The 27,483-nt window shown below is 44.2% G+C and overlaps 1 protein-coding gene across 2 annotated transcripts in view; it reads right to left on the reverse strand.

Moving 5' to 3' along the window:
* Positions 1–27,483, reverse strand: part of LOC137533128 (cytosolic phospholipase A2 delta-like) — an 87,427-nt gene that overhangs the window by 18,016 nt on the left and 41,928 nt on the right. For both annotated transcript variants that reach the window (XM_068254327.1, XM_068254328.1), the window contains 12 exons: positions 27,217–27,277; positions 22,820–23,004; positions 21,097–21,198; positions 15,379–15,416; positions 11,040–11,175; positions 10,450–10,586; positions 8,434–8,656; positions 6,711–6,828; positions 4,642–4,779; positions 4,433–4,540; positions 2,045–2,239; positions 13–179 (listed from right to left, as the gene is read on the reverse strand). In XM_068254327.1, coding sequence (XP_068110428.1) covers positions 13–179; positions 2,045–2,239; positions 4,433–4,540; positions 4,642–4,779; positions 6,711–6,828; positions 8,434–8,656; positions 10,450–10,586; positions 11,040–11,175; positions 15,379–15,416; positions 21,097–21,198; positions 22,820–23,004; positions 27,217–27,277 — 1,608 coding nt within the window. The remainder of the gene's footprint in view (positions 1–12; positions 180–2,044; positions 2,240–4,432; positions 4,541–4,641; positions 4,780–6,710; positions 6,829–8,433; positions 8,657–10,449; positions 10,587–11,039; positions 11,176–15,378; positions 15,417–21,096; positions 21,199–22,819; positions 23,005–27,216; positions 27,278–27,483) is intronic.

Consider the following 27,483-nt stretch of genomic DNA (forward strand, 5'->3'; position numbering starts at 1 on the left):
ACAACCACTTACCAAAAGTGGCGTGTCTAGTGTGTAGTCAAAAGATAAAATTATGTCCACCTTCCTCTCTTCTCGGAGCAGAGGGGGGAAGCTGGCATTGATAAAATAGCCGGCATCTACCAAGCACAGGTTGTCAGCCAACGGGGTGAGATTGTTAGGGAGGATGTCCAAATTGGAATCTGAAAGACAGCATACATTATACATTATCATCTGAGAACCCCATTACCAAAGAGATGACACTTTGGCCACCCAAGGCTCAAAACAAGGCACTGGTTTTCACAAAAGGGACACACTTAATTCCATCAACAGTTAAAATCTTTACAGTATAAAACACTTACATCATGGGTCCGTGCAAACTGGACCTGGGTGCCTGGACCTGCAAGGTAAGTGTTCGGTGGTGATGATCACTTGCCTTGTTTTGAGAGCTGGGTGGCTGTAGGTTGCTGTTCTGAGTGTGGGAAACTCAGTCAATATACTGTACTTGTCTCAGTGCTGAAGATTACTTTTACTTGATGTTTCTGCCAATGTGGATTGCCTCTGGCTGCTGATTTATTTCAAGTCCTTTCAGTGTGTTGTTGAAGTGATATTGCATCCACCAGCTACTTCAACTATCCATTAAACTACTCCTGCTTTCAAAAATGAAGGCCACTGAACCACAGTTCTCCAGGGTCTCCTATGGTGAGGCTCATGTTGGAGGTGCTACAGCAATATTCACAAGGTATCAGGTGTAGAAGTGTGGCCAGCACAAGTGTAACTCTCATAAAATGGCCTTCACAATTACAAATGTTCTCTCGGAATTTGGCCTGCCGTGGAATTCAATACAAGTTGGGTTGGTGCAACTCAATGTCATATGCAATAATTGGGTCAGCATAATGCAAAGACATACCTAGCGAGGCATTGCCTTCGGTCATGAAGGACCTCCTTTCAAAACCTCACGGAACCCAGGCTACTAAATTCCCACTCAAGAAAAATTTCCTGGTGCTTAAAGGGCCATGATAAGCAAAGCAATTTTGTTTTACTCTTGAAATTTCATGGAATTTCATAAGACCCCTTTAGCAGTACTGTGGTCAGAATGTGAACCTAGAAGGCAAAGGAGCTATGCTGCACTGCAGTGTAGTTGACCCTTTTCAGAGACGGATTAAGCTGGTTCACACAGTCACCTGTGGAGCAGTGCAGTCATCAGTGGCGTAGCAATAGGGGGTGCAGAGGTAGCAACCTTATCGGGGACCCTTGGGCCAGAGTGGCCATCCCTCAACTGTAGTATTAGCTCTCTATTGGTCCTGTGCTCATAATAATCCCTTCTATAGATGCTTTGAATAGTGGTAATCATTAAAAAGCTGTTCCCCATCCCCTTCTTGCACCTCTCTCTGACACTGTAGTTGCCATTGGCAGGTTTTGGTGCGACTTAACAATTGTTATGTATAGAGTGCTTGGGGGGGGGGGGGGGGGCATGTAAAACTTGGCTCCTTAGCTAAGCCACTGGCAGTCACTACTTGCCAATCGCTTCTTTGGAACTCATTGAGCATTTATGGATATCTGCAGCCTTCAGGACTGGCAGTGAGACCCATACATGTACCTCTGAGAGTACATCAGAAGCTACAAGCAGTATCCATTCACCGCTCATTAGTTCTGACATATCTTCCACATGGCTTTACAGAGAACAAGAAGTCATTCATATTATTAGTTATATCTAAACCTGATAAAGAACAAAAACTAGTTGCACATGGATGTAATTTAAAAATACAATAGTCATCAAGCAATAGTGTAATCTCCATTTGTCTTCTTGATAATACTAGCTACCCCTCTACCACAGTCTAAGGGTAATTTTTGGGAAATGCAGCTTAATGTACCAGTTTAACCTACCAGCTTCTGAACCACGCAGTCTTACCACATTTCCATTCTTTATCATAAAAGTGTATTAGATACAAGGATCTGGCTCCATGTCACAAATGACCACTAAACTTCCCAGAGCTAAGACCATCAGTAACCATCAGTCCACTGACCTCTCAACTGCAATGGTTTCTTTTTGCATTTAGCAGCGTACCTTTCCAAGTGGTGAATTGAGCCTGCTGATGATAATCCTTGTGTAGGTGAAGTCCTCGCAGGAAATTCTGCTGCTCTCCATCTATGGGCCTGTTCGTCAGTAACCCTTTCAGCATCTTGTTGACAGTGCCGGCTGGTGTGAATAGACGGGTCTTAAGGTGAGCAGTTTCTCTTCTCTGCATGATGTCTTCTTTATCTTAAGGAGTAATGGATTTGTTGTAAAGATGGGATAATTACTGTACTTGTAAATATCTTTTGGGAGGAGGTTACTCCGCTCATTAGAAACTCAGAATACCTGTAGCTAAAGAAAACCCATACATCGAGCAAATTTGGCGGCTGATGGACTAAGAGGCAGATCTCTCTCTGATTGAATCTGATCAGAGAGAGATTTGTTGGCCGCCATAAATTGCAGGCCGATTCCACTTGTGTGATTTCACCATGCGCACCATGTGCTATATGCCGGTGGTCACGTGGGGCCCGAATGCGGAAATCACTCACCGTGGACGTTGGACAGGTTAAGTATATCTGCACGGGCACTGGGGTGGGGATGACATAAAACACCACTTGGGGGGGCAGCACCGGCGGTTTCATCGCTCATTCCGCTGCTTACCTGTTTGAGCATGTCGGCCTGAGATTTTCCAGCATGTCCAATCAATACATGCGACTAATTATAATTATCGAATCGGATGGTCGACCGTCCGCTGAGTTGAGTGATGTATGGGCACCTTAAGAGTATTAAAGCATGTCTGCTTGGTATCTGAGAAGAGCTATCTTGCAATGAGCATAAAAAAAACCTTACTCAGGATCCTCGTTTACCATGCTAATTAATCTGTAGTTGAAAACTGGAAGTCCCAGATTACCCTTCTTGGACTGCTTGGATAGCAATGGTCAATAACGCCATCCCACTGTACAAACTTACTTATAAAACAAGAGGTCACCCGTTAAAATTTGAGAAGATTTGGAGTGTCTGGGTAGAATTCATGGATTCAGTTATCACCAATTTGGATATTAATGTAAAAATTACTGATCTCTATTTCTTGTGATTATGCACTGATACCCCTGTAATGTTCTTGTTCACTATTATGTACTATAAATAGTTATATATTTCAGCCTTTGCTGGTCGCTAGCTACTGACACTGTATTGTGATAGGGTTAATGGTCTCTGTATGCATCCTTTATAGTTTAACTTTTTTTTTCTTTTTGTTTTGTGGTGTTACTCTGGTGCGTGCTGCACAATAAAATGTGTCCCAATAAAAAGTCTTTTTTTTAAAAAAAAAAGAAGGCTAATTGACTAATATAGTCACTGAGGTGTAACAAAAAAAGCTCAAGTATTGTGAAATACTTTTATGTCCTATGTACCCAATGTGCTAAGAAAGTGCCAAATTGGGCTAATCTTACATTTCTATGGTGGTGGCAGCCATTCTGTTACCTATCAGATACAATGACTATGAACAGCTAGTTCACTCGCTCCCATTCCTCCACGTTGGTTGGCAGCCAAACAGGCCCATATTTATCACAGGAGCCTATAGGCACAGATGTTCTGTCCCCCTAGACTTCGTCCTCCATGAACCTACAAACCCCCCGTCGCACCGGCCGCAAGTGTGCTGACTGGCCCCGCTGTCACTTCTCCCTTACTTCTGATAGGTGTCATTATAGTCATGTCTTGGTATCAGCAGTATTTCCATAACCAAACAGCTTCTCAGCTTCTGTTTATTTTTCAGAACTGAATTTGACTGCTGTTCAACTGCCTCATTTGCATAGCTAAACGCTCAGGTATTTTAACCCTTGCAATGCAAAAACAAAAATTGGAAAGGGACCACAGACAAGTTGTTATTATGAATAGTACAACAAGACGGGATTTACCATAAGGCCCTGTAGGCACATGCCTACAGGTACCTGATGATGGAAAGGTGGCTCATTCACCTTGCTCCTTCCCGATGCAGAGTCTTGATGAGAGTGTAAATGAGAGGTTACTCACCCTGCTCTCGGCCGCATTCCACTAGATTACCCTTCAGTGAGGGGCACCTCTAGCTACCTAATACTAAGGTTCCTATGGCTACCTAATACTTGAGGGCACATCTAGCTACTTAATATTGAGGGAACTTCTGGCTACATAATACCAAGGGGCACCTATAGCTACCTATGACAGGCAAGGGAAGTAAGGGGGAAGGGGCAGCTGGGATAGCCAGCACAATAGCGGTGGAGAATGGTGGCGGCTTGTAGGTTCATGAAGGGAGAAGTCTAAGGTGCCAGGACATCTGTGCCTATAGGCTCCTGTGAGGTAAATGCAAGCCTGGTACAACATGTACACGTGTGTATCTTATCATATCACATATAAGCTGGCGTAAGGATAAGATATTAAGCTCTGTTCATTTCATTTATTACATACCTATATCATTGACCCTGTCTTTCACCCAATTATCCCAGAAAGTGTCCAGCTGTGTGGTGAGATACCAGGTGTCCACTAAATTCAAAGAGAAGACGTTTCCCCATAGTCCTATGCAGATAAACAAAATACAATCAGGCATCAAGTGACTGGATGACCATATACATCCTTTAGAATTTCAGGTGTTGCCTGTATTCCCCACTAGGCTGTACCTTGTAGGTAACAAATCCGAGGCTCGGGGTGCTTCTTCATTAGGCGTCCCATGTAGAATTCACTTCCAAAGTCCTCCGTACGGATGGAGGCACCATATTTCAAAAGACCAACTTCATATGGTGTAAACTCACACCACTCTGCAAAAAACAAACAAAAAAAAAACAATAGGTACTGATGAGATTTTTAGTAAGTTCAAGAATAATGGAAACAGTATCGGGGGTTGCTATGTTAGTGTAACGATCTGCTCAGCTGTCTGCACGGGCAGACAGCTGTTTGTGCATTCCTTAAGTCTGAGGGCTGCAGGTCTCTGGAAAAGAGACCTGCCTGTGCTTTGCAAGTTTCAGACCTGCTCTGCTGCTGAGCAATTTGCATACACTTGTCATGCAAACGGCCTAGCTGCCTCCTTTGAAGGCTTGCAGTATAAATACCATGTGATCCCAGAATCGGGCGGTTGATATCGAATCGCTCTGTCTTGTTTGGATCGCACTAGCCTCTAGCGGTAGCGGCTGTGGATCCTTCTGATCTGTATTCTTGGAGTGTAAGCTGGAGCAGCGGTTGCTACTGGCTACCTCATCTGTCCATCTTGTTTGGATCGCACTAGCCTCTAGTGGTAGCGGCTGTGGATCCTTCTGATCTGTGTTCCTGGAGTGTAAGCTGGAGCAGCGGTTGCTACTGGCTACCTCATCTGTCCATCTTGTTTGGATCGCACTAGCCTCTAGTGGTAGCGGCTGTGGATCCTTCTGATCTGTGTTCCTGGAGTGTAAGCTGGAGCAGCGGTTGCTACTGGCTACCTCATCTGTCCATCTTGTTTGGATCGCACTAGCCTCTAGTGGTAGCGGCTGTGGATCCTTCTGATCTGTGTTCCTGGAGTGTAAGCTGGAGCAGCGTTTGCTACTGGCTACCTCATTTGTCTGTCTTGTCTGTTTTTGCTCATTTGTGTTACTTGTGGCTAGTTAGGGTGGCACGCTTATCACTGGGCGCCTAACGCGCGGTGATCATGAAGAAAACGCGTTCGCTGTTGCGAATGAGTGCGGTGTTCGCGTTTAGCTAGCGTTTGTTATTTTCCTTATCCTCTGATTGTTGTTTGCTGTGCCTTTGCTACTCTCGTGCTCTGTCCTGCTCAGTCTGGTGTCACTATTTGGCAATCGCCGTTCTTGCGATTGCGTTCCCACTTCGTTTCTGCTGTTGTGTGTTCACCGTCGCTGGGTGGCGACTAGTTTGGTGGACACACATTGATTTTGTCTCTTTGCTCTCTCTCTTTAGGGGCTATCTTGCCCTGTGTTGCTTCTCTTCGCAAAATTTCCAACTGACATCTGTGGCAGCGCAGAGGGTTTATTCCTCTGCACTCCACAGCTCCATCTGCCGGTGGGAATTCCCCTCTACTGGTGCTTAGCATAAAAAGCTGGGTTCTATAATTTTGACACGCTTGTGGAGGACTTCCGCAGTGTCAGCGCACATCTTGTGCGCTGACCACGGAGATATCCCACAATTGTTACAGTTAGGTTTGGAGGAGCAGTATTAAGTAGTGGTGGGAGGGAGGTTGTACTATGTTCAAACGGAAAAATGGTAGAGAGCAGCACAAAATTGAAGTTATGTTAGATTGAGGGGTAAGAGTAGTAGGATGAAGAAAGGTGTCAGGCACAGGCGATGGGCCGTTTCCTAACTGCAGGAACTGTGCAGTGTCAGTGGGATTGTGGGAAGTTGTTTTTTTTGTTTTTTGTTTGCTATAGTAATGAGCTTATCTTAGCATGCAAATTACAAAAAGCTTCCTATTTGGGATATGATAAGGACACTGTGACCAGGAGGTAATTCACCGGCGAGTGTGCAGTTCAGCCTCCTGTCTGAAAGGGGCTTAAAGATGCATATCCCTCTCAGGATGAGAGTAGCCCACAGAAATACAATAATTCCCATATCTGATTGTTGTTTGTTAGACTAGGCAATAATTCTTAATATACAGCTGTGCATGCTTACAGAATGATTATTCCACAAAATGACTGAGAGATGGTGAAATATCAGTGCCTTATTTATTATTATTATTACTATCCATTTTTTATAAAGTCTAGGATACCTTTGAAGTCCAGTGTGCTGGTTTTGTCACTTTTAACATTCATGGCGAGGTAAAGGGGCAGAGGGTTCTGCCCATTCTCCAAGGCTGCGCGTTGCTCAGACAACCTGCTCTCATTTTTCTGTAGGAACAGAATCATTTATACAGTTATTCAATGTAGTGCTTTCTATCCAAAAATATTAGAAACAAAAAAACATCTTTTCGGAAAGTAAAACAGTAGTAGGCAAGACAAAACCACACCTAAGATGAAAATAAACTGATGAATTAAAGAATCGTTTTTATACACCGCCCCCCCCCCCCCCCCCCCCTTTTTTTTTAGAATTCCACAGTTTTATTTTCTGGTTAAAAATTGAAAAATTAGGGTTAACGGTTTATTGTCTCAGTTGAATGACACAGTCTTTCAGCGTCTCAGAAGCTTAAACATACAATTTGTTTTTATCTATACCCTGCACTCAAAAGCTATAATTCTTTATCTGTGAGGGTTATCAGACAGAGATTGGCTATTTCCAAGCGGAGAGCAGCAAAAGCGCCCCCGCTGGAGCCAGAAAAGGTAAATATTGCACTGCTTGACAAATCGTCGTTTGTGTGTTCCGTGGGCTGCAGCAAGACCGCCATGGGACACAGGAAGCCTCATTAGGATCCAGAGGCTTCCCCCTATTGAGGTGAGTACCACCCCCAGGGGAAATTTTTTTTGTTACAGAGTTTCTGTGGGAGATTTCCTATCATGGTTTCTTTTCCTGTAAATTAGAATTTAGTTAAACTGACATGAACAAGTAATATAATTTTTCTTAATAACAAAAGTGTTTGGCAGTATCAACAGAATTACTTAAGCTGCAGTACAGTAAAGCAACCACAAGATGTCACTGTCTGTACTATACTGCAATGATCTCTATAGTATTGTTATTTCCTGTATTCACTCTGTGTTCCTCTTTGTTATAAGTAAGCTGCATTATCTGATGGTAGTGTACGATATATCGCTGCATGTTTTTCTTCGGTAAAGAGTTCTAACTTGTTATACTGGGTGCCTATCTGCATGTACAGACCACTCTGCTCCATCAAAAAGTTCAAAAAGTTGTGATTCCTACATGAGTGGCTCCTTTGTCCTTGCTATGGTGCTCCTGTTGATGGCTCTATCTATCTATCTATCTATCTATCTATCTATCTATCTATCTATAGCAGGAGACATTGGCAGCGCTACCAGAGGCTGCACCTGAATTAACTACCTGCATAGATGTGCAGAGCTCTAAAAATGGGCAAATTACACAACTTGCATTCGAAACAGGTACAGCAAAGGAGGGTGTTAGCTTCAGCAAATATATTATGTGCACAATTTAATCCCTAATAAATATATATATATATATATATATATAAATCACCATTACGTCTGTTAAAGTTCTCAGTACTCATCAAAGGTCCGCACCATCCAAGGTTCAAATTTCTTTATTTATAGCTCTTCAATAAAGGACATAAATAAAAACAGGTCTGCATGATGATGACGCATAATCATGCAGACCTGTTTTTATTGATGTCTTTTATTGAAGAGCTATAAATAAAGAAATTTGAACGTTGGATGGTGCGGACCTTTGATGATTGCTGAAGTTTTCCTGTGACTCCAAGGGTGGTCCCTGCACATCAAGTCCATTGGTGCAGCAACGTTGGTTAACTTAAGTTCTCAGTACTGACTACTGGACTGCCAAACTCTAGATAATCCACCCCAAATTCTTACCCCCTTGTAAAACATTGATTCAATCATCAGTCCCCACAGGTCTGTGAATGAGGTCTTCTGGCCATCCTTGGCAGCCTGTTGCAGCTCCTTGCGATAGTATTTCAGCCTGTTCATTGAGAAAGTGCTCATCTTCTTCTTGGTTACATGCTCCTTTGCTTGGTTTATGGACTCTGACAGCTCGCGCTGTGACCACTTAGGATCTTCGTAAAGTTTACTCATGGTCCTGATTAAAAACAAGCAAAATAAACTGATTTATGTTAACTGCTACAAATACGGGAAAGGATTTCAAATGATAAACTTTAAAGTGATGTTTTTAAATATTCATCCAGCCAAAACATTGGTTTTCTTAGAGGAAGGTTATAAATAGTTTTTTCTTGCCTGTGCTACATTTCTACACTTTCTGTCTAGACAGTCACAGGAATAGGGTAAGGCCAGGCTCACACTACCCCCAAACAATGTGTACGGTCAAAGAGGATCTACTGCGGCACACCTGGATTTACCTGATAGGAGGCTACAGGCACAGATGTCCTGACACCCTAAACTTTGCCCTCCATAAACCTACAAAACCCCGCCAAACCGCATAGCAAGTGTGCTGGCTGTCCCACCTGTCACTTCTTCCTTACTTCCCTTGCCCATCATTAGTAGCTACAGGTGTCCCTTAGCATTAGGTAGCCAGAGGTACCCTCAGTATTAAGTAGCTAGTGGTGCTTAGATGCTGATTTTCCAGCTTGATACAAATTTCATTGCAATTTGTAAGTAGCTTGTAATTGGACAAATCAAATGCATTTGCTGCCAGTTTGTATTAGCCCAATTTCAAGCTGCATACAGTACAACTGAAGGGAGATTTCATCAGTGGAATGCAGGGAGCCAGGTTAGTTACCTCTCATTTACTCAGGACTCTGCATAGGGAAGGAGAGAGTGAGGCACTCGGGGAGGAGAGTGAGCTGCCTTTCTACATCAGGCGCCTGTAGGCACATGCCTACAGTGCCTTATGGTAAATACAGCCCTAAATTCTGTGGTGTCCATTAAGAATGGATATATTATATCCATTGCTCTATTATATGTATCTGTTTTTGATGAACACATCCAGAGCCCCCCACTGCTGTGGCGGACAGAGCATTTTTTTGCTGACATGACAAGAAAGGAAGTACATTACATTAGACTCTCTGACCAATATACTTTCCTTCTTTTTGTTGGAATATCATAAAATTAAACCGAAAAATACACAAGACATACAAAAGACATAAAATGAAAGGAAGGAAAGTATATATCCAAGTTCTATACTTAATGGCTGGCGCAGTCGGTTCCCCCTTGGATTCGCATACCTTGTGCATGTGCAGTAAGTCAGCTTGGGCGCCTTGCGACCGTGCTTCCTGGTTACCCCACGACATAGACGCGCTCGCAAGGTGCTCAAGTGGACACACTGTGCATGTACTATGTCCAGGTCAGAGAGCGCCGACCGCACCAATCAGGAAGTAAAGAACTTGGATAATTACTGGAGAACAGAGGGAGACACCTGGGCAAGGGAGGTGCTGTAAACATCTGCACAACTCCCCACACACATTTGGCGTTCTTTTTGAAAAATATTTAGCAGCACTAAGGTATCCAACGGACAAGTCTGAACAGGTCCTATAGAAAACATAGAATCTGTTGACCTGTCAGTTCATCCTCTGTTCCCCATTGCGGACATTAAACAGTCAGCTTTTAGGTGTAGGGTGAACGAGCCGTAAATCTCTTCAAAATGAATAGAGCCTGCATAGAGATGGCAATGAAAAAAATGTCTTTCTTGTAGAGTGAGAAAAATACAGCTGCCTTTTATTTTTGCCCGTTATTTTCTCTCCAGGTGGCACCCTGGGTGTTATATTGGAGCCACATTAGAAACCCTGGTGTCACCACAACAGAAGGTGAAAGGAAGTTTCCTCAATGGGGACATGGGCAGTAGACAGTCACAATGTAGTCTACAATGTTCCAAAATTGTCTGTAGTAGATTTTTTTATTCATACCAAGCTTTCTTACCATGTAGAACCTGAGGCACCAGCAATGTATGAAATACAGTCCAGTAGTCCCATCTCCTGCAGGCTACTGAGATGACTGTACAAAGAGGACATGGCTCGGGCCCCTCCTCCTGTTGCCATGACAGCAATCACTGGGATCTGTATAAATACAACATAGATGGGAAGTAAGGGAAAAAATGCCACGGAGGCAACATGATAATTTACAACACCAAACAACCAGTGAAAGTAAGGGCTGGTTCAGACGGACGCTTGCGGAGCGTTTACCGCAAGCGTTCGGAACGTCGCGGTAAACGCTCCCATTCAAGTGAATGGGAGCGTTTACACCGAGCTTTTGCGTGCTTTTACCCGAACGTGGCGTTCGGGTCCCGATTTTTGCGAGCGTTCGGGCTGCCCCTGGAAGCGACATGTTGCTTCCAGGGAGCGGCCAACCGCGACAGCTAATGTTCCCCTAGGGGAAGAAAAAACCGCGACCGCATCACGACGCGACCGAAGGCTACTGAAAGCCTGACCGCGCAGCCGCCGCAACGCCCCCAGACGCGACGCCACGCAGACGTCCGTCTGAACCAGCCCTTAAATCATTAGAATTCTTACCTCTTCGCCCACCAAATTTTTATCTAAATGCAGGATGTTTTTTAGCGCTTCTGCTACCACTCGCTGCCGTTTCTGAAGAAATATCTTCTCTTTGTCACACAGATCAAATCCCAGCCGGACATCCAGCTCTTCAGGGCTAGAAATAGTAAGACCTTATTTTAGCAAATCATAAAAATGGAACACGTTAATCTCACCTTAAAGGGAATCTTAAAAGGAACCTGAGGAGAGGGTTATATGGAAGCTGCCATATTTATTTCTTTTTAAACAATAACAGTTGCCTGGCAGTCCTGCTGATCATTCAGTAGGGTCTATCACACACCGGAAAAAAGCATGCAGCTAATCTTGTCAGATTTGTCATAGACATCTGATCTGCATGCTTGTTCAGGGTCTATGGTTAGAGGCAGAGGATCAGCAGGATAGCAGGCAAGGTGCATTATTTCAAAGGAAATAAAAATGTCTGCCTCCCTATTTCTCTCACCTCGGGTTCCCTTTAAGTAAAAAAAAAAAAGTTTAACTTATCCGGGAATTCTTGTAGCCCCCCTTCAGTCTTCCTGTGCCTGCAGTATCCTTATGAGACTCTCAGACAACGCGCCTCTGCATTGCGTACCATGCACGGCAGTGATCTGCACAAGCGCATGCGCTGAACACTCCCGGAAACAGGAGCACGATCAGGGTGCGCACGACTTGGGCTGCACATGCGCAGTAGCCTCTGACTGGCTGCAACCGGCCACCTTTGAGGGAGTCACAGCTGCTTGCTGGAGGGTCTCGGAAAGACGGCACGGGCACAGGATGACTGCAGGGGGCTGCACAGGAAACACAGGAAGCCACAGGAAAGTTAAAGTGCTTTTTTCACTTAGCTAACCCTTTAAAGACAAAAAAACTTGGATCAGCATCTGGATCAGACAAAGCCCTCATCTTGAGCTGCCATCACCCAGCACAGCCACGCTCGTCATAGGACAGTATTTCTCAACATTATTTAAGAGGCACTGTAGTGATAGTAGAATGCAGCAAATTATTCAGGATACCCACATTGCTATGTAACCCCTCCCTCCCAGTGAGAATTAGCCTAGGCTGTTAAGCTATGCTGAATTCTCTTCCCAGAGCATTCTTTGAGACCAGGGATTATTTCCACTGCCTTCAACTCTCAGAAACAAACATTCAGCAGGGATCACATGACAGGACTAAAGATGTCGCCACCTGTGACAAATTTCAGAATGTGAATCAGGGTGATTTTACAATGGGTAAGCACTGACTAAATATTTGATAAATGAATATTGTAATAAATAAGTAATTGTATTCATTATGTGATTTTTTTCTACAGGTCCTCACATACCCACAAGGACGTATTTATCTTTTAGGGCTTGTTCACACTAAGGGCGCTTTCGGTGATTTTCAAAATCGCCCTGAAAGCGCTTGTGCAATGATTCCCTATGAGAGTGTTCTCATCTGAGCGGTTCGATTCCGATCCGCTCACCAAAGAGCTGCCTGTACTATTTTCGGGGCGATTTGCCTCAATGGAAGGTACAGGGAAATTGCAAAGTGCTTGAAAACGCGCTTTGTATAGCAATTTCCCCAGTGCTTTCCGGAATAAATATATTATATTTATTCATTTTCGGGTGAAAGCGTTCACTTCCATCCTGAATCACTTTATAAAAGTGCTTAGAAAAGCGTGTTACAAAAAATCCCTAATGTGCAGGTAGGCGCTAAAAAATTGCGCACAAAATCGCTGGCGTCAGCGATTGCGATTTTTGATGTGAACGAGGCCTTACTGCCCCTAGACCAAGTATGTTGGGGCTACGCCTCCATGTGCAGCCACGCCCCTCCCATTCCATGTGCAGTCCCCTCTTCCATGTGTTACATCCATGTATGCAGCCCCTCTTTTATGTACAGCTCCCTTGAGCATCAGCTTCCCCTTTTCATTTGTTGCTTCCAATTTTCAGCCTTCACTTTCATATGCAGCAACCCCATTTCATGTCCAGGTGCCCCCTTTGGTTGCAGCCTTCCAAGGCCCGGGCCATTGTGACCTTTCTGCATACCCCTCAGCCCATATGTTGTTATTAGAAATAACCCATACGGCTTAGCTCACACTACTTTGTGTGAAAGATGGACAGTCGGAGCAGACAGTGCATCAGGCGCACGGCAACTCTACAGTGACGTTCACACGTTATCTGAAGTAAATACATTCCACAGAATATAGCCTATTTAAGATGCTTCCGCACCAGGAGAATATCCTGCAGGTCAGGACTTTGAGTTCTGATCTCATACTGTAGCAGATCCAATTATGGCCGGCTTTCAGGCAAGGCCACAACGGCCATGGCGTAGGGCACCAGGAAAGCAAGGGGCGGGCTGTGGGCAGCAGGGTGACAGTAGCAGTTAGCCAGCCGAACATTCGTTCTGCTGCACAGATTTTGCACGTAGTGGTGGGCGCCTGGGCGGTTACCAACTGCCGGATACTGCACTCAGGGGATGAAGGGGCAACAAATGCGCTCTTCAGTGATCTCTGAGCTGCCTGTCACTTACCAAATGTGCCGCTCACCAAGTAGCTTACAATCCAATCCCTGTCATTATGCCACTTACTATCCTCAGAGGAGCTTGTAATGTAATCCCTGCTATCACTTCACTATCTGTCCTCAGAGGACCCTAAAATGTAATCCCTTCCATGTTGGGGGTAAGTTTAGGATGCTGTCGGTCCAGCTGGTGATAGTAACCACATGCCTTGATAAAGGGGGACCCTGCGTGGCCCCCGAAACAATTGTTGGAATATTGTGGAAACTGGCACAATAAAAGGTGCGCTTTAACTTGTGGTGTGCTGGTGAGACTTGTGGATTGATTCGATGTGTGGTACTGCCTATACCACGTCACCAAGCACCCCGGAAATTTGATGGTGGATGGTGTGCCTGCTTCATCTGGAAAATACAGCTGGTGATAGTGGGCGGTAAAAAGTACAAGTCAGGCTCTAGATCCAGTGGATTCACTAGTAAAGGACAGATGTGAAGGAATCCTTGCGTTGGCTCCGGTCTGGCAAAACAGACGAAAAAAAGGTCTGTTTTGCGTTGTAGTGTGAACAGAGCCTAAAAGTGTACAAATGCATACAATCATTACTTGAAGCTTTTAATTAACTCTAAATGCTTACTATAGTTTCTTTATATATTATGTATTATTTATTTATTTTAAAACTTTCTATAATGGATTGCAGTGGAGTAGCTAAGGAGCTATGCGCCCCAATGCAAGTTTTACATTGGGCCCCCCAAGCACTCTATACATAACAATTGATACACTGCACCAAAGCCTGCCAAGGACAACCAGTGTCAGGGATGGAGAACTATTTGTTAATGATTAGAACAATTCAAAGCATCTAAGTGATTAATACCGGCACAGGACCAATTGAGAGCTAATACTGTGGTTGAGGGAGGGCCCTTGGGGCCCCTGTTGCGATCGCAACCTCTGCAGACCCTTTTGCTATGCCACTGATGGATTGACTATGATAAGTTCTTCTAAAGTCCCTCTTTGGGTACACGTAGCAGTTGTTGAGAACCTACCTAATAGGAGGATTTTGACCTTAGATGGGATTTTAGAATGATGAACCGCCCCATTACTTTTTAGTACTGTTATATTTTTCTAACATCTATGGAAAATAAATGGAATTGAATGGACCAAAAGCATTCATGGAGTGATTGCATGGACAATGCACTAGGTGGTGCTGGAAGAAATGTAAAGTGAGTTTTATTTGTGCACATGCAATTTTCCTGGTTTCCTGATTGCTCACCTAAAAAACACAAAGAAAATCAAATGCATTACGTTTTTTCATGCGTTTTTTTTCAAACAGCAGTCACTGTGATTGCATTTCTCTAAAAACACATCGCACCAGTGTGTATAGGTCATCACGATTTTCATGAACAAAAGACCTTGCAGTTTAAAAAATGTATACGATTTTAAAAATGCAGCTCAAACGCAGCAGTGTGTTTAGGCCCTTATGTGGCGATGTCACCTACAGTTATCAGCCTGCCTTGGCAGTAAGGGTGGTTATGCACAGGCCCATATTGCAAAAACCGCAATGGCTAGTAAGATATGTATGTCCATATGTTCCCGTCTCCCATGGACACATGTCCATGGGGGGTGGAAAGTTTGTTGGAAGGTTAGTATAATAGCAGTGGGAACTTTATACAAATAATTCCAGGCTGTTCTGGATTTATAAAAGATAAGTTTTTACACCAATATTTGTTCTACATTCTGATATGACCCAGCTAAATCGACTACACCGAGTCATGGGAAAGGGCACACTACTGCAGTATGTGGAAAACTTTGAATTTTCTTAGCCATACAATAAAATATAACCTACCATTCTTTTATTTTAATTTTAACTTCCAGAGGCTTAACCTGTAAGAAAAAAATATATAAATTAAATGCATTTCACTATGACTGCACCAACTGTCCAGTTTCAATAGAAACAATTAACAAAACATAAAAAGCAGTTTCAAAACAGTAAGTAACAATTTATGTTTTTGTTTTTGTACATTCGTGAAGACATTTTATCACTAATCCAAGGTGTACTTGCTGGGAACTACGGATGGCCAGTGAGATGCAAATAATTATGCCTTGATGCAGGATTATGCAGGTTTTGAATGCAAATGTATGCAGTTTTGAAAACTGACCAACTGAATTCCACCCCGGCGAGATTCAATTGGTCCATTTTTAAGGGGCATTATTTGCACACAAAATTTACATCATCTGGGAATTATTTGCATCTCATTCACCATCTTTACTTAGGACATACTGTATATACAAATAATTAAAAACAATGTATATGGGGCTTTTTGGGAGCACAACTGATATATTCAACCCCTTTTCCTAAAAAGTGCAATGATTTGCAAGTAATGTAAACTCTGTACTTAATTGAAAATAGTAAAGTTAAAGCGGACCTAAACTCTCCCACAGGAGATAATGGAAACACAGAGAAACAACACTGTGTGTATTTAGAGATAACAGCTTGCCTAAAGGCTCATACACACACATGTCCAACAAAGCATGCAACCAACTCCACGACATGACCGACCATACGACCAAGTGATTACATGACGATATCAGCCCAACAGTCATGTTATTATTATTGATTTATATAGTGCTAGCATCTTCTGTGGCGCTGCACAACAGCATGCAGGTTATAACAATACAAAGTATACAATACAAGAGTTGATACAGGACAGGAGGGTATAACAGCTAATGCAGTGAACAGATTAACTACATATTTTTACACAGGGGTGGGAGGGATGTACACCTATTACATAGCATTGTGAGACAAAAGGGGAAGACAGCCCTGGCCAAAATGCCTTACAGTCTAAAGGAAAAGGCCTTACAGTCTACAACCCACGCCTGGAAATCTTAAGAAAGATTGCAAAAGAACTTCATCCTGTTCTACACAAGGATCAGAGACTGAAAAAGATATTCCCTGAACCTCCCCTCCTAGCATTCCGACAGCCACCTAATCTTAAGCAAATGATAGTGAGGAGTGCCTTAAATAGGCAAGAACAGAATGGAACATTCCCCTGCCGAGGGAAAACGTGTGGGACCTGTAAACACATCCATTTCACTGACAGGATACTAATACCAGGTACACAACAGGAATACAAAGTACAAGGCACCTTTTCCTGCGACTCATCTAATGTGGTATACGTGATCATGTGTGCAAAATGCCCCAAAGGAATTTATGTGGGAGAAACAAGTCAACCACTGCGTGGTCGCATGACACACCACAGATCCACTATTAACAGCAGGAAAAAGGATATTGCAAAATATACTGATCTCCCAATACCAACACACTTTTGTTTACCTGGACACAGTTTAAGCGATTTTCGCGTCACTGTATTAATGGGTGGCTTCAAATCGGGAAACATGAGACTAACACAAGAAACTAAGTTTATACATTGGTTCAAAACTGCAGAAGATGGTTTAAACAAGGACTCTAACTTCTTGTGCTGGTACGATGGGTTTTAAATGCCACAATTCTTTTAATTTAAATTTTTCTATCTTTTCATTCATTTTTGTGCCATATGCTGTGTAAGATGGAATTCACTGTCACTATTCATTTTATTTGCTTTCAGGTGCTGGCTTTAAATGCCACAATTCTCTTAAGCTTAGAATTAATGGTGCATGTAACCAGGCCAGTTACCATTTGAATTCGAAATTTACGATGTCTCTTCATCACTAGAGTCTGCTTTATGTCATGTTGAGGATTCTATTGATCTTATCAATTTAGATAGGATGCCTGGGAAAGCCTCCTCAGTAACAGTTAAGGCATCTAATTACATTTATGTTTGCTAAAGAATGTTTCTCCTCTGTATGTCAGTGTATATAAGCTGTGTTTTTCAGTTTTGGTCAGGAACCAGTCCGACGAAGGCTTTTTATAAGTCAAAAGCTCACTGTTTATCCATCTCTAAGTTAGCCAATAAATGGTATCATCCTGATTCAAAACTTCTTGCTTTTACTCATGGCTAACACGGTACAACACTTTACTGCTTCAGTCTAAAGGACTTGACACAGATCTAATCTGGATGTAGAGCACGTTCCCCATCTGCGCATCGCTATATACGTGTCGGCTGCTCACCTGTCTTGCCGCCACGGCTCTTACCACCGCTTGGTCCCTTCCACATCCCGGAGGCCAGCATAAGCATGGCTCTCCATAGGCTGCAACAGGCCAATTCTGCCTAGCAACAGGGAGAATTTTTATTGGTCCAACATAAACCAATGAGAATTTTCTCTGTTGCTGAGGATTCCCATTGGTCTGTTGCAGCCCCATGGAGAATACCCATGCTTCTGTCAGCCTCCTGGCTCTTCAGAATGGACCGAGCAGCGGTGATGGATGGCAGGTCGCTCAAGAACGTCATCACAACAGCGACGGGATGCGGCTGAAACGGGCGACACGGATGCGGCGACTAGCCTAGTGAGAGCAGACAGTGTCCGTTCTCATAGGCTTGCATTGGACATGGACAAAAGTGTCAAATCCGGACTCTCTGTTACGTTTTCTTTCCGTGCAACAGGGATCCGTATGCGATCTGTGTTTCTGCACGAGTGGAAGCGGGTCCTATTTTTAACATAGGATCTGCTTCCTGCATTTTTGCAGAGCTTTAAAATTGTGTGCCACGGATACGTTTTTAAAACAAGTGTGAACCGACCCTTAGAAAGGCTAGATGTAAACACCGGGAGTTAACGGTTTCTGTGCTCCCATAAAACCATGAAGTAACCACTCTGCATAATCTCAGTGGAGTCCTATGGGCTGCAACAAATAAATGTTTTTCATTAAAAGCTATTGTGCTGTTGCTTATCTTTTATAGCAGAGAGGAAATTCTGGGGTTAGGTCCACTTTAACATAGGAAAAGTTTTATCTGAAAAAAAATGTGTATTTTTTTTTAAATATATATCCTCATTTTGAACCTGATGCCAGCAACTCAATTCAAAAAGCAGAAACTGTGGCAAAAGGCAGAGATTCCTCTGTTTTTTTAACATCTGTCCATAAATGTTCAGGAACTGGGGAGACCAGTTAGACCTGTTTTCCACTGCAAGTGGTTTGGGCTTTGCCAACCACAAGGGCACTTTTTTATTGCTGTAAATCATGGCGCTCCCTTTCCACTAGCATGAAGCAATGTGCTGTGATTCTTGTGGAATGACATACACACTGCATTCTGCATTATTGGTATTTTTAGATTAGAAATAGTACATAATTTACATCTGTTTTGCATTCAAGGCATGTATTTAGCCCCAGTGGGGCCCTGCATTGCCTCTGTTGGTTTACATTCCAGGTGCAGCCATAAGCGCTGTCATTTGTCTGTCTGTCTGCTTGGTGTAATGTGTATACCATTTATGATTAGCAGCACAAGGAATATTATGTTTTTATTGCTAGACTAGTGTTAAGGTGGCCATACACTTATAGATTTACAGCAGATTCGACCATCAGATAGATTTCTGGCAGATGCCTGTCAAGTCCAATCTGACAGGAATCTATCTAATGTGTGCCACAAACTAGGAACAGATTTAATCTATTGGAAATCGATCTAGATGCATTATTGGACCATTAGATACAATGCTACTCTATGGGCCATCGTTCTGCTGGCAGCAGCAGATCGACCTAGATCTTCCATCCTGTCAGATAGATCAAATCGATCGAAATCAGCCACAAATAGATGGAATGGGGAATTTGATAGTATCGATTTCTGATCGATGGATTCTATAGAATCGATCGATCGATGGCTGAAATTGACCAGTGTATGGGCCCCTCTAGGCCTTCCCCGAGGGGGTCCATCATCACCATGGGGAAGTCTTTTAGGTAATAATCTGTGCACACATTATTTACTGAAGCTAGCACCCCCTTTGCCTGTAGTGAGTGCTAGGTGTGAAATATTGTCCAGTTACTGGAGCTCTGCACATCCATGCAGATTGATCATTCAGGTATAAACTTTTGTTTGAAAGCACTGCCATATCTCCAGCTGTACAAATTGAGCGTAAGTATACTAGTGGCTAGCTGCATTCATTGCTTCAAATCTACATTCAAAATTTTTAGATTAGAATTAGTACATAATTTGCATCTGTTGCATTCAAGGCATGAACAGTGTTTAGCAGTGGGGCTGTGCATTGCCTCTGTTGGTTTACATTGCAGGTGCAGCCTTAAGTGCTATCATTTGTCTGTCTGTCTGTCTGTCTGCATTATTGGTATGACTGACAGTCAATACGACTCAATGGCACTTTGGAGTCGCAACAAAGATCAAAGATATATTAAAAAAAAAACACTTCTCAGTGACAGAACTTGTGTGTCAGTGTATCATCTCTTTGATGTCAGATAAATCACTTTGAAAGTATGTGGACTCAATGGCTATTTTTTTGCAGCACAGACTTCTGGAGCTGTCCATGCATCACCCAGTTGTAGTCTGAACAGCATGATGATGTCAGCCAGCCCCACCTATGGCCCTTGCTGTTACCTCAAGTAAAAACTTTTGTCTCCAAAAATGTTTTCCATATGTAAATCTTTAGGTTTTTTTTCCTTGGTGATTCTTGTAGGGGCCAAGAATGCCTAGGTGAGAAGTAGGGAGAGACCGGAAGCCCAATGGTGCAGTATCGTCAGGTATAGGGAGGATAAAATTATATTGATATATACTCACACAGGTGGTTGCAGTTCCTGCACCCACCGTATAGGCCTGCAGGGAATTAACCGTCCCTGCTCGGTGCTCCAGGTCCTGCTGGATACTGGATGGTGGCTCTCCTGTAGTACGATAGACTTTCCAGAAAAACTGCAAAGCTATTACCTCCAAAGGAGGTCTGACTGGTAATGGGTAGGATGGAGGTGCCCAATGTGTGTTCTAATTTAGTATTTTAAAATACAAATAAAAATTATATAATAAGAGAGGTAATTGCTTAACTCTCCAGAAGATATAGACACCAGTTTAACTGGAAAAAAGTTTTTGTTCAAAAAGCAATCTGACAACGCGTTTTACGGGTCATCTCCCGCTTCCTCAGGTGAACACAAAATGCCTTGATAGTATAGGGGATAGAGTGTAGGCGCCTCTAATCTAATCTTTTTGCTTATTTTCAGAAATAACATGATGAAGAAACTACTGACTACCGTACTGTACATACACATATCTATAATCCTAACATTTGTATAAAACTTTTCTCCTGTTGGACTCTAAGCGCTTAAGAGCTGCAGCTACGAAGGGCACACCTTGCAGAGTTAAGAATTCTTGCCCAAGGACTCCTTACTGAATAGGTACCAACCCTAGCCAGGGTTTGAACCCTGGTCGCCCATGTCAAAGGCAAAGCCCTTAACCAGTACATTATCCAACCACCAGCATATCTAGGCAGTCACTGCCTAGTGCCTAGATATGCTGGTGGCTGGATAATGTACTAGGCAGTGGCACTCCCTGTGCTCATATTAAACTAAGCAGCACGTCTATAGTTTGGAATAAGCATCATGTAGTGCAGACCATGATAGTTTTTTGAAAAAAAAAGTGTTAAATTTGCTGTAAATCTATACAAATAAATAATCTGATTACCACAGTAAAACTTTACTTGCCTCAACTGCAGGAAGCTGGATGCTGATGTCATTCTCCATAGGAGAAAGTAAACTGAGAGGAACTGTGGTCTGGTTTATACCATCGTTTTCGGCTTCATTGCTCTAAGAACAGAGAATAGCAAGTCAGTTGTACACAACCTCACGTTCTATGACATTCTGCTGCATTGTGATTTACATTAAGGCCCCATTCACACCTAGAGTCGCAAGGGAGTGATTTTTCCACAATTAACGCGGAAAAATCACTGGACACTGCAGCGTTTTGGGAGCAATCGCGATTAGTGGTGCTAATCGATCGCTAATCGCGAATCGCCGGCAAAATGCTGCAAAATGTGTGAGAACACTGCCATAGGCTAACATGGGCTAGCGGTTTTGAAAAACCGCTAGCGTTTTGCGCTGAGTTGGAATCGCGCGATTCCCGCTCAAGTGTGAATGGGCCCTAAAGCACACCTGAATTGGGAGGGTTATGGAGGCTGACATATTTATTTCCTGTCCTGCTAATGCTCTGCCTCTAATACTTTTAGCCATAGACCCTGAACAAGCATGCACAGCAGGTGCTCTGTCTGAAGTCTGACTGGATTAGCTGCATGCTTGTTTCAGGTGAGTGATTCAGGCACTATTGCAGCCAGTAGCATAGCTAAGGAGCTTTGGTGCCCAGTGCAGGTTTTACATTGGGCCTCCCCCAAGCACTCTATACATATGGTGCACCAACACCTGCCCAGGACCGCAACAGGGGATGGGGCTGAGTTTAAAGCATCTATAGAAGGGATCATTACCGCCACAGGACCAATAAAGAGCTAATGTAGTTGAGGGAGGGCCTCTTGGGACCACACTGGCTCAAGGGCCCTCGGTGCGGTCACAACCTTTGCATCCCCTATTGCTACACCACTGACTGCAGCCAATGAGATAAGCAGGGCTGCCAGGCAACTTGTATTGTTTAAAATTAAATAAATACGGCAGCCTCCATATCTCCATATCTGCCAACTTTCTAAGTTGGGAATATGGCGCAGGGTGAAGCTGAAAAACGGCTCACCATGCTATTGAAAATTTCCCAGCAGCGTAAATTACTATTTTCACCAGGCCACCATGGACTGCCAGCTATGAATTGCACTGTTTTTGTTTTTTTTGTAATTTGTGCTCCATCTTCTGCCAGCACCCAAATTACCCTCTGAGCACCGCTATAGCTGTAATCCACATTACAGTCTATGGTGGCACCCAGTGACGCCCACATATCCAGGTACATATTATGATGCCGCTGTCAGTTCGGCCAAATGATAGCTTTCCCCACTGCTGCTAAACTCTGAGGTGGCGTTAAATACTATTCCCCCTCCGAGTCGTAACACGGAGGGAGATGTAATTCGGGGTCTGGCAGCCACTAGAGCCCCGAATTACTGCTACGTGGGGTGCGCATGATAGCATTGCTGCTATGACGGTTCCCAGTTTCTGCGCTCGGCTCTCAGTGCCGCGCGCCGAAATGAACTGATCCGCAAATATCCAGTGCCCTTTATAACTGTCTCGCCCTGAAACAAGCATGGGGCAAATCCTGTCAAACTTCAGTCAAACATCTGATTTGCATGCCTGTTCAGGGTCTATGGCTAAAAGTATTAAAGGCAGAGGAGCAGCAGGACAGCCAGGCAATGTGCAATATGGCAGCCTCCATAGTCTTCTCACTTTAGGTTTCCTTTAATGTGTGATTGTGCTTTAATAAACCAATGAGACTACTTACAAAGGTGACATCAAAAGGGGAGTAGACTCTGTTGAGACAAGCTGTCATTTCAGTTCCAAAGTCTCTGGGGAAATGGAAGACGACCTTTTCATGGGAACTGCGCTCTAAAATGCTGTTGGAATTAAGTGAAATCCGGCGTTCTGTCTCGTAGGAGCCTTTCACTGTCAGAACCAGCTCTGTTTTCACTGGGGACAAGCAACACATTAGAACAGTCTGCAAATGTGGCACCTCGCTGCAAACATTTAAAGGACTACTGTAGGGGGGGTCGGGGGAAAATGAGTTGAACTTACCTGGGCCCTAATAGTCCCCCGCAGACATCCTGTGGCCGTGCAGCCACTCGCCGATGCTCCGGGCCCCGCCTCCAGTTCAATTCTGGAATTTCCGACTTTAAAGTCGGAAAACCACTGTGCCTGTGTGGCCACGCCCTCGTTCCTGCTGACGTCACCAGGAGTGTATTGCGCAGGCCCAGTATGGTCTGTGCCTGCGCAGTATGCTCCTGGTGACGTCAGGGGAAGCGAGCCGTGCAAGCAAGTGAACTGCAAGTAAACTGGAGGCGGGGCCGGAGCATCGGTGAGTGGCTGCGAGAGCACAGGATGCCTGCGGGGGACCATTAGAAGCCCCAGGTAAGTTCAACTCATCCCCCCCCCACACACACACACACACACAGTATTCCTTTAAATATCCTCTTCAGGCATTATTCATAAAATCATGCAGGCTGGAAAGGGAGTCTATACATATTCTATAGACCGCTCAGAAACAGCCGTATCAGTCCGCTGACTGTCGCTGGAACGCCCACCCAGCTGGAGGTGACGACGGTCCCGTCATTGCCTCCAGTCCGGCATGTGTACGGACCTTTAAGACAGAAGAGTTATCTTTAGATTTGCTTGAGGTAAAATGTTTTCTGAATACGACATGCCTCATCACCATGGTGACCACTCTAGAAACGTTATTAAAGACAGGAGATAAGCTTAGTGAATTGAGGCCATTGTGATATGAGAGCATTCTGCTAATGCAGGCTGAGCACTGAAAACTGGAGGGCCAACTGCCAAGAATAAGACATTATTTACACAGATGGATCCATAGCGTCAGTCGCGTAACTACAATTCATGGGGACCCCCATTGAAACTTTGATGGGGACCCCCAAAATTCACACCCCTACCCTTTCCTCAACTTTGTACCCTTCATGGCCTTGGGGCCCATCTCACAAGGGTCATAAAACAAGTGTGGACATCATGATCTTTACACCAGTAACAAGTGTAGCTATAAAAATACCTGATCTGGATTAGAGTCCCCTGTATCGGAGGAAGGGAAAGTTAGTAGATGGGCCCCCCGCGATCACAGCAGCAGTTCCCCTCCAGTTACTGCTTAGTGGTAGAATGCCCCACAAATTATTTAGTGTGAAATCTCCATTTATAACATTGTATCAGTATAAATGAGAATGGATTAAGGATATTGAGGCTGTAGGTGGTGAAAAAAGCATTGCATGCAGCAGTACCGTACCGGAGTCGTTAACGACAAAAAAATGGTAGCAAGATAGTTAACTGCAATTGAGGCGACAGTAGAATTGAATGCAAGCAGTTATCAGCAGGGCTGGATTTAGGCCATGGCCTAGGGCACCAAAGGAGCAAGGGCACCAAAGCAGCAGGCTTGCAAATGCTGCAATGCAGGGAGATCGGGTTAGCGACTGACCGTGATACTCTCCAGCTAGCCGCCTGTGCAGCAGCCACCTTGCTCTCTGTGCACGTTTGCATTGTGGCCGGCGGCTATGGACTTGGGCAGCATTGGAGATGGAAAGGAAGAGGAAGCTTCTGCACTGGAGACGAGTGGAGAAATTAATGACACTGATGGCTGCTGTGGTGTGAAGGTGAGCTGGCTACCTATACTGAAAGGAGGGTGGGAAAAGGAGGGATTAAGGGAGTCATTTGGCTACCTATACTGGAGCAAAAGGGGGGAGGGATCATCTGGCTACTGATACTGGGGGAGGTCATTAGGCTACTTACACTAGAGGAGAGGGGGGAAGGGGTTATCTGGCTACCTATACTGGAGCAAAAGGGGGAGGGATCATCTGGCTACTTATACTGGGGGAGGTCATTAGGCTACTTACACTAGAGGAAAGGGGGGGAGGGGTCATCTGGCTACCTATACTGGAGCAAAAGGGGGGAGGGATCATCTGGCTACCTATACTGGGGGATGTCATTAGGCTACTTACACTAGAGGAAAGGGGGGGGGGGGTCATCTGGCTACCTATACTGGTGAACGTTATCTGGCTACTTACACTAGAGGAAAGGGGGGGGGAGGGGTCATCTGGCTACCTACACTGGAGGATAGGGGGGAGGGATCATCTGGCTACCTATACTGGGGGATGTCATTAGGCTACTTACACTAGAGGAAAGGGGGGGGGGGGTCATCTGGCTACCTATACTGGTGAAGGTCATCTGGCTACTTACACTTGAGGAAAGGGGGGGGGGGGGGGAGGGGTCATCTGGCTACCTACACTGGAGGATAGGGGGCATCTCACTGCCAATTCTGAAGGGGGGCAGCTAGTGACAGTGGTCTTGGGCAGTAAAGAGTACAAATCCAGCCCTGGTTATCAGATGTCTGTGGTGCAAGGGACAGCATTGCTAGCACAAGCTGGAAAGTGCTACAGAAGGTCATCCTGGCACTGCAGCTGTAATACACCTCTTATACGCAAAGGAATTCGGTCGCCAGGCCTACTCCCTGTAGTCCCAGGATTCAGTGCACACGCAATGATTAGGTATAGCGTTTTTCAGGCGACTAAATGCCTGATTCAGTCACCATGAAAACTCTACCAAGCACACACTAAATGTTTGAAGAACATCTGGGGTACCACATACATACAGTGCATTTACTTTTCAGGCATTGAAAAACAAGGCATCAGGAGCGTAACAATAGCCCTTACGACCCCTGCAACCGCTGGGGGGACTGGGGTGTGTGGAGACTCACTCCTCCTCCCTCTCCTTACCCACATGCAGAGTAGCACAGGTAGTGGAGTAAGATTTTCCTTCTCCAGCACTGTGGATGTCCTCCATGCATCACAGCTGCACACTTTCTGCTGCCATTCGCTGGCTCCCAATCCCATGACCGATGTGAGTCACATGATCAGAAGCTGGCAAATCACAGCCGAGAGTGTGCGGCTGTGATGCATAGAGGAGACCAGCAGCACTGTGCTATTCTGCATGCATGTCGGGGCAATTGCTGTGCATGTGTAGGTTTTTTGGTGGGGGGAATGAGTGGAGGGGGGATCGAGTACAGCGGGGAGAAGTTTGGATTCCAGGGATCTCCATGACAATTTTGCAGGGGACCTCATGCAGAGGCGTATCTAGAGGGGTGCAAGCATGGCTCATGCCATGGGCGCCACAGCGCCATGGGTGCCATGATTGCATGCCCCCATGCTGTGATGCCATGCCTGTTCCTGTGCTGCCCTGTCATGCTTGCCCGTGTGCTTCACCCCCAATGCCTGCCCCTGTGCCTCCTTGCCACTCAGACCACAGAACAGATTAATTTGGTTATCTGGAGAACATGGCTACTCAATTTATGTATGTAGGGCGCACTTGGCTCAGTGTTAGAAAAGAGGACATAGAGGGAATAATGAGAGATATTTCAAAAAAAGTAAATTCAGCAATATGCCGGGCGAAACAACACAGGAAACCATAACACATGTACATGGGAAAGGATGCTGTTCTTAAAGGGACGGAAGTTTTGATATGTGGGGGTGGCGCAATTTCATTGTTTGCCATAGGCTCTATATTACACAGGTACGCCCCTGACCTCATGGGCTGTTGTTACACCCCTGCAAGGCATAAATTAAAAAACAGAAACAGTTCCTAGACTGCTGCACACTGAGAAAGCTTTCCAAGAGCTTTCCAAGAGCCAGCACTTTCCAGTGCGCTTTTCTATGGGCTATTTCACAGGATATACCACAAAGTATATCCAAAAGCTCCCTCTACTGGCATACTACAACTGTAACAACACACTGGATACCAGTAAATGCCAAGGAGGACTCTTTCCAGTTGAGATGGTTAATGAAATGCAAACAATTCCAGGTTGTTAGAAATTTTATATTTATGTTATGCAAATGCATGCAGCTTGATGGACCAATCAGATGGCTACCATTGCTGCGTTTGATTGGTCCATTTTCAAGCCACATACATTTACATAAAACAATGAGAACATATGCATTAATTCATAACTGTTAGCATCTCATCCCTACTTTCAAGTATTTAAAACTTTGACTCCAAAGAAAAGGGCACCAAGTTCACATGTAACTCAGCCTGCTCTGGCAGTTAGAGTGTAAAATGATTTTGGAATGCATTTCTTGTACATTTGCTAATAAGGGCATTATAAAAACAAAAGTGATCTACCGTAATCATACTCACTTTTAAATGGTTCTTTTCTGTGCTTTGCTACCGCCACCTCCAAAGCCAACATCTCTGGACACTATAAAAAAAAAGAGTGCAAATGTCACTTGCATGCGTGCTTTATGATTAGCCATGGGCACAAATTTCGCATAAATGTAATATTGCATCAAAATTCGCAATTATGATGACAAATCATAATGCAAAATTTCAGGTACATTCTTCATTAATTTTGTTTGTAAACATAATCAGAAACTGTAATTTTGCATAATTTTCACGTAATTTGGT

Source organism: Hyperolius riggenbachi, chromosome 9 (genome assembly GCF_040937935.1).
Source record: "Hyperolius riggenbachi isolate aHypRig1 chromosome 9, aHypRig1.pri, whole genome shotgun sequence".
NCBI lineage: Eukaryota > Metazoa > Chordata > Amphibia > Anura > Hyperoliidae > Hyperolius > Hyperolius riggenbachi.